General features: G+C 43.2%; 1 protein-coding gene across 3 annotated transcripts in view; it reads right to left on the reverse strand.

Annotated features, from left to right (window-relative positions):
• Positions 1-2961: 2961 nt before the first annotated feature.
• Positions 2962-8227, reverse strand: part of GATA3 (GATA binding protein 3) — a 29520-nt gene continuing 24254 nt past the window's right edge. For all 3 annotated transcript variants that reach the window (XM_010349682.3, XM_010349683.3, XM_003939027.4), the window contains exon 6: positions 2962-4442. In XM_010349682.3, the coding sequence (XP_010347984.1) occupies positions 4158-4442 (285 nt within the window). In that variant the 3' untranslated portion in view covers positions 2962-4157. The remainder of the gene's footprint in view (positions 4443-8227) is intronic.

Consider the following 8227-nt stretch of genomic DNA (forward strand, 5'->3'; position numbering starts at 1 on the left):
ATTCCAGGGTTTTCCCCTTCCTGGGCTCTTTGCAAGGGGTAGGACAAGTCTAATCCAAATCTGCTTGAGCTAGATGGTACAAAAAAAAAATAAAGACGTTTTCCAGAAGTCTGCTTGATTTTGACAGGCAAAGGGTATTGGCGTGTTGCTCTGCTGATTGAGATGATGGGTAGCATTTTTGTTCTATGGATAAAATTATAGGCCATTGTCGAAATGTTTTCTTTTGGTCTTTTAATCTTTCCTTAGCTTGGAAGTTGCAGAGGACTCAGCAATGTCCTCTGTCCAGGCAGGACCACAAAAATGGCTCTTGGCTCTAGGCTCTAGGGATGGATTGGGGGTTGAGGATGTGGACAGGAGAATGGAACAAGAGAAAATGGAGTAATAATGCCTTTACATCTCCCCAGTGCGGGTTTGAATTTGGGGAACAGGTGTCTCACCACGCTCGAGTCACATCTGCAGCATCTGGAAAGAATCTGCTCCTCTACACACTTCCAAACTTACGAAATAGCAAAATGAAATCTTGTGATGAAGAGTACGCTTTAAAAACAAGTTTAAGACCTTAGAAAGGTTTAGAAAGCAAACACCAATCTCAGAAGGCAAGCTCTGGGTAACCCTAGTTCCATCACAACCTGTCTGCTTAGGGACTAACCCAGAGGCCCAGTGAGAAACTCACCACGGTTTACGCAGTTCATTTTAAAGGGGAACAACAATGTAAATGTCACAAAGTAAGAATGACATCACTGGAGTCTTGATTTCTCTATTTCCTGATCTGCTTTTAAAAAAATGTTTTTAAAAAAAAAAACAAAGGTCAACTTAGACACGTGGGTATTTGTTGAATAAATGAAAAAGTGCTTAAATCCAAAAGCATTGTAGATGAGTTTACAAACAGCAAAACTTCAGTTCCTGTGTAATTTTGTCTATTATGTTGGCTTTTTAAATGTTTTAAAGAAATAACCCAAATCCTCAGATATTTTCCAAAAAAAGAAAAACCCATACATTTCTCAAATATAAATCCTGTTATTTAAAAAAAAAAAAAAAAAAAAAAAAAGGCCGGGCGCGGTGGCTCACGCCTATAATTCCAGCACTTTGGGAGGCCAAGGCAGGCGGATCATGAGGTCAAGAAATCGAGACCATCCTGGTCAACATGGTGAAACCCCATCTCTACTAAAAATACAAAAATTAGCTGGGTGTGGTGGCGCCTGCCTGTAATCCCAACTTAGGAGGCTGAGGCAGGAGAATTGCTTGAAGCCAGGAGGCGGAGGTTGCAGTGAGCCGAGATCGCGCCATTGCACTCCAGCCTGGGTAACAAGAGCGAAACTCCGTCTCAAAAAAAAAAAAAACAAAAAACAAAAACCCCACATATTTCTCAAATATTCTCCTATAGATGTGCTAATACAACAATTTCAAAAGTGAAGCAACACAGATTGGAAAGTAGGAATACAATTTACTCAAGAATATTTTAGTAATATTTTAGATCTGCAATCTTGATCTACTTTTCTAGATTAAACCCTCTTTAGTATTGCTCTTCTACTGTCTTTTATTTTTGAAAAAAGAAAAAATAACAAAATCACTCTGGCCATGAAAATACATACTATTTTAAAGAAGAGAGTGAATTGGCCGGGCGCAGTGGCTCACTCCTGTTATCCCAGCACTTTGGGAGACCGAGGCAGGTAGATCATTTGAAGTCAGGAGTTCCAGACCAACTGGCTGACATGGTGAAACCCCACCTCTACCAAAAATGCAAAAGTTAGCTGGGAGTGGTGGCGGGCACCGGTAGTCCCAGCTACTTGAGAGGCTGAGGCAGGAGAATCGCTTGAACCCAGGATGCAGAGGGTGCAGTGAGCCGAGGTCACGCCACTGCACTCCAGCCTGGGGGACAGAGCCAGACTCCATCTCAAAAAAAAAAAAAAAAAAAAAAAAAGTAACTAAATCACTGTTATCGTATATATATTTATATTTTAAAGCTGTTGCATCATCAGCTAGAGACATCTTAGAAGGTTCAATCAATGCCCACAACAATGAAATGACATTTCTTTGAAGAAGGAATGGGATGAAATGTACCTAAAACAAAACAAAACTTAGCTGAGGTATTGAATGTGGGATTTTCCACGTGTCCCCCGCCCCTTGTCCAGCCCTAAGAATGTCAAGAATTTGAACTCCCTGTTCTTAAGGTGAAAGGGCATTAACTCAAATCTGTTCATGAAGCAAAGCGGTGGCAAACTTCGAGACATTGGGAATACAGGCCAAAACCTCCCAAGTTTACCAAGGCCAGCAGCAATTCTTTCCTTTGGTGTTTTCAAAAGGAATTAGAAACAACGTTCAAGTTGTAAGTCGTTAATTAGGAGCCAGAGAGAGCTCCATTTGCATCTCAGCAATGCTCTACCTTTATTTCAACATCTGGCTTTAGGTGTAAAATATTTGCTAAGATAGAGCAGAGGCGATTAACAGAGACACATGCTGTCAACAGGGAAAGAAAACTACACAGCAGAAGTTACAAAATGGTTATTGTGTTTCGAAAACATTCCAATAATCCCTTCACTGTGGCCCTATTAGGTTCAACAGTGGAAAAGCAAGGCAGAAATGAACACGAGAGCAGCCAGCTCGTTTCCATCTCAAAGGGAACCTCGAGGAACCCACCAGCTGCAGTGTGTGCCTGTGAATCTCAGCATGGAAATTTTCCCACTCCTCCTTTGAGGGCAGGAGGAGAGCAGGAAGGCTCGCTGCCACTCACTAGGGGACCCCAGATGTCACTCCGTTACCAGGATAAATTCCTCCAGGCTGCATGTAGAACTCCACATACCCCCATTTCCCCCAAAATAGACGTTGACTCTCTGGGGTTAGCATCAGCTCCTAGTGAATCACTTAACCTGTGTGGTTGCTGCTTCTTTAACTCCTTTCTCTAAAAACAGTGAGAGCTACCAGATTCCAGAAGAGCTCGGCCACCACGTGGATACGATGTCATTTTGTTGTTTTAAAATATTTTAACTTTATTATTATTCTTATAATATTATTCCAACAGACTGTATTAAAGGCAGTGATCACTAACACAGAACACGACAGGGCGGACGGCAGCCAGGCTGCTTGCAAGACGTGGCCTGTCCGGCCGGGATCGCTGACATGCACATCGGTAGCCCATACACTGCTACCGTCAGCACAGGCTGCGGGAATCGGGACAAGACAGATGCCGTGGACTCTAGAAGCTATTTAATAAATATCATCCAAAAGCAAAATGGAAGAGAAACAAGAAACCCTCCGAGCACAACCACCTTAGGCCAACTGAATGTCATCTAGTTTATTCAACCAAAAATTGAGAGAGAAGGAAAGTATTAAAACAAACAAACGAAAGAAAGCAGTTCTTAAGACTAGCAGGAAATAAATTTGTACAACGATTCAGTCTGTATAATATGATGAAATAAATCTACATCTCTTCTTATTTTGGTGCTTTGAATTATACATACAAACAACGATTACAGGGACTTGTTCACAAAGCATGTAGGCCTAGAAAAGGGCTCTCTGAAACCCTCCATGGCAATTGGTGAACGGTAACACTGATTGCCCAGAAATGGTATTTGCTTTGCAGAGGCCGACAGCTTTGAACGAGTGATTCGCCTACAACTTTTTTCTTTTTTTTTTTTCTTTTTTCTTTTTTTTTTTTTTTTTTTTTTCTTTTAATGCATCAAACAACTGTGGCCAGTGACCGGAAAGAAAACTGGCAGTTTGTCCATTTGGATATCAGACCTAGTTTCTTCTTAATTTCCACACTGTATTTCCCCCCATGTTCCTTAAACTTCTTGGCATCCTTCATGCCTTACAGCTACCCAGATGCAATAAAGTCTTCCTCAAATGTACAGTATTTCTTACAATATAAGTTATATGCAATGTTCAGCTTTTTTTTTTTTTTCACAGCACTAGAGACCCTGTTAAATAGGGGATATGAGTCAGAATGGCTTATTCACAGATGGGGTCCAGATTCAGTGGCTGGAACACAGACACCACAGTGAGCTCCTTTGCAAAGTGGCAAACATAATTTCGCTTTCTGCCTTCAAAGACATATATCCATCGCGTTCAGGCTTCATGATACTGCTCCTGCAAAAATGCAAGTCGAAGTCGGCTGCAGGGACTCTCTCTGGGGGGCCCTGTGAGCCCTGAGCAGGGCTCTAACCCATGGCGGTAACCATACTGGAGGGATGGTGAGGTCCGAAGGACAGGCCGGACGGCGGGTGCATCGGCGTGGGCGTGGTCAGCATGTGGCTGGAGTGGCTGAAGGGCGAGATGTGGCTCAGGGAGGACATGTGTCTGGAGAGGGCGGCCGGGTTAAACGAGCTGTTCTTGGGGAAGTCCTCCAGCGAGTCATGCACTTTTTTGCACTTTTTGGATTTGCTAGACATTTTTCGGTTTCTGGTCTGGATGCCTTCCTTCTTCATAGTCAGGGGTCTGTTAATCTAAACAAAGATCAATTTTTTTTTTTTTTTTACTTGTTTGCTGCCTCTGAAATGCACAGGCTCTCGCACACCGACACGGGTTCCATGGGCTGCCCCGATCGGGGATCTGTTTCCATTTCAGCCAGCCCCTTCCTCCCTCGCACCTTCTCCTGTCTCTTTCCCAGGGACTGAAGAACTAAAATGCATGCAGTTACCAGATCAGAGACCCACCTAGGATGATTGTGTGTCTCTGGTAATGAAAATAGAATTCACTTGTCTTACTTTTTTAGAACTTCCTTAGACTATTTCATAAGAATGGAGGTAGTGAAAAATCTTCAAGAGGGAAATACCGTTTTGTCTACTCTGATGAATCTGCTTTAGAACTTGAGAAACACTGCCCAGATCATCCACCTGTAGGTGTTTAAGGCTGTCTGCCTTGAAGAAATGAGAACTGTACCGCTCCACCGAGTAATTCTTGGTTACCTCTCTTCTACCTGGCCTTTGAGAGATGCCATAAAATCTTCCCCTGGAACTTATACGTAGCAGGGTTGTATGTTAAGAAACTATGCCTTTCTAAAAGATGATTCCCTACCTGTATCACTCCAACAGCAGCTAGCTACAACGGTTGCAAGTTGCTATTTTCACCTGGCTCTGACTCTCCACTTCTAACTAGACAAACAGCCAACCAAACAATCAACAAGTATTTAATAACCACGTATGGGGTGCAGAGCACAAAAGGGCACTCATCTTAAACAGGAAAGACCAAGAATGTGCTAAAGAGACAGAGACCAGACCCTACTCCTAAGATCAAGAGCTACCATCTCTCTCTTCTTGATAAACCTCATTTGCCTTTTAAAACTACATTTGCTTTGGGGGCCCAGAATCAAGAAAGGAAACTTTAGAGAGTAAACAGAAGCTACTCCCCACAGAGAGGCAGAAGCAGATTAACACCAACAGCCGACGTCTGCCCGGAAGAGCGAACTGCACATCTGGCCATGTTCCCAGGGGAAGGTGGCGAACAGACTCAAGTTGTGAATGTCAGGGTCCTGGCTGTTCCTGACTTCCCAGGTTGAAAGCATCGCCTTCCACCACAGTTCTCAAGGGTGGAGAACCCTTGGCTCTGGGTTTTACCTGCCTGTTCCCAAAGCCAGAAAATCACAGCTAAGAAAGGGAGAATTCAAACGGCCAAGCTGCTAATAGCAGCTAACACCCAGCTTCCCAAAGCTGAGCTGGGAGAGGTCACCTGGAGAAGGAGACAAAGCCCCACACTGGAACCGAGACCTTATTTCCTCCATACCCAGGAAGGCAACATGGCTGATGGCAGAAGAACCCAGAAAGGTCACTGCTGGAGGAGTTATTATCAAGATAAAGATGCAGCCTACAGAGATGACAGAAATCTACTCCCACATCAAATCCTCACCAAGATAATGTCCTGATACACAGCTCTGAACACTGATATCTAGCTATACATAGCCAGGTATCTAAATATAATATCTAGTTACAGCAATAGCCACACAACTCCAGATAACCAGTCACAACACCAGAGATGCTGATACCAAGCTAGCAGTTATCTAAACACCTAGATAAGAAGAAAGAGCTTACACCCATGTAGAGATGTCTGGAAGGGCAGAGCAAAACACAACGATGCAAGCAATGACAACGTTAATAGATTATTATCTCTTATTGTTCAATACACATCAATCGCCTCCTTTTACGAATTCCTGGTAAATCAGGGAAGACAGAAAAACCACTCTTGAGGATGAGGAAGTTTCTGTCCCCCACTCACCAGAGCCCAGCCATGAAGACCAAGCTCATTGAGATTGAGGAGGTAGAACTGAGTCATGGACAGGACTCCTCGGCTTTTCTTTGATTTGAGAAATTCATATTCTTCAGAAATATACATATATATATATATATACATATATAGTAGATCAGACACAAGTGAGATTGTATCTCATCCCAACTAACTATTCAAAAAAATGTATAGCTAGTTAATCTCCCGTAATTCCTATACTTCCATGGAAATAGGGATGGAATATACAAATACACACAATTCATTACAATTTTGCTGTACTCTAAAAGAAGACAGCATTCCCTTTCCCCGGGTTCTCCTCTTAGTCCTTACACTGCCGACCCCTCAGGAAGCCTCCTGACTCTGAAATGGGCCCCGACTCTTCCACTTTCTTAGCCACATTATCTTGTGCAAGTGACTGGCTTTTCTGAGTCATAATTCCTTCAAGTAAAACTGAAATAAAAATAATTTCTGCCCTGTCTACATCATGGGACTATCTGAGGCTCAAATGTAATCAAGTAACAGGAAGGTTCTTTGAAATCCATAAATTATAGCCCCAAAATAACTTCATAGGCAGTGCTGATGACTGGATAGCTAATAAACTCTAAAGCCCAAACTCTTCCAGATTTTAATCATGAATCCCTCTCTCTATTCCAGTCAACAGGCAAATTCCCCAAAGTGAAAACAAACTTGGATTTAATTGCTGATAAATGTACATAGACCACAGTCCCAGGACCTAAGGGAGAGTAAGGATCGTTGTAAGACTCTAGTTTCATTCACTGCACCAGGACCACAGCAAGAGAGGCAGGGAAATGAGTGTATCAGGTTCCTCGGAATCACAGCAACTTATTCCCAAAAGGTGAAAAGGACTCAAGGTGCTGGGGTCACCCTGAGAAGTTCTCTATGACTCAAAAAATCCAACCAGGAAATGCTTCCTCCCCAGTTCCCAGGTACTCCTGAGTAGGATGAGTTCGATGCCAGAACTGCCCCAAGCAAAAGTCCCTGTCTCCTCCCTGTTCAGCTCCAGACTTTGCCAAAGTCAGGTTGGCCAAGAGAATTTAGGAGAATCAGAAACAGCTAAAAAGGAAAGAGAGAGAGAGAGAGAGAGAGAGAGAAAACAAGACAGAGAGAGACCAAAATGACCATTGTTGTCTTTGGAATTAATGTAGACGTGAGTCCTCACCAGGGTCATGGCCTGTGAGCCAGAATGGTTTCAGGGAAAAAAAATAAATAAATAACCTGAAAAATTTTTTTCAAGATTAAGATATATTACAAAATGAGAAGACCCCAAATGGAAAGATTAGAAATGACACAGCTAAACTCAGGTGACTGGCAATCACCATTCTGCTAACGTGATATAAAGGAGGAAAGGAAAGTTTCTTTTCCCTGGTGTGGTGATGTCCCCTCCGCCAGCCAGTGTCCTCAGGAGCTAGGTCTGTCCATGTGAGTTGGTTAGGACAAAGACATCAGATGGGATCTCTCAGACATTTCGTTCCACATCTTTTATACAGAGAATCCATTTCAAATTCACAGCACAGATTTAGCCAAGACTTTTCCCCTCAGTAACCAAATGGGTCTTCTTAGTTCCCAGAGTCCCTGCCACGTGTTACAGTTCTAGTTACCTTTCTCTTTCACTTCACTCTCTCCTTCTGCAAAAAGTTTAAAATGTAAGGAAACAACAAACTAGGACTGGTTGCTTTTTTGTTTTCCAAAAGGAAGATTTTTTTTTTTTTCTTATAAACCGGACAGGCCCACCCAGCACATCGATTGCTGCATCATACGTAGCGTGTTTAATGCCTACCAAGGGGGTGGTGTGGCTGCCAGGCTATAAGCCCCCTCGGCCTCAGCAAGGCAGTGCTAGACAAAGTAGTTTTCCAAGCCTGGTCCTATTGCATCAGCTATTTGGAGCCTGTGATCTGGGCCCCTGGGTGGGCGATTCACATGGACAGGGTGGTGACACTGTTTGCTGGTCACCATCAGGAGGGGAGCCCTGTTCTTGCTGGTCCCAGTCCAC

Source organism: Saimiri boliviensis, chromosome 8 (genome assembly GCF_048565385.1).
Source record: "Saimiri boliviensis isolate mSaiBol1 chromosome 8, mSaiBol1.pri, whole genome shotgun sequence".
Taxonomy (NCBI): domain Eukaryota; kingdom Metazoa; phylum Chordata; class Mammalia; order Primates; family Cebidae; genus Saimiri; species Saimiri boliviensis.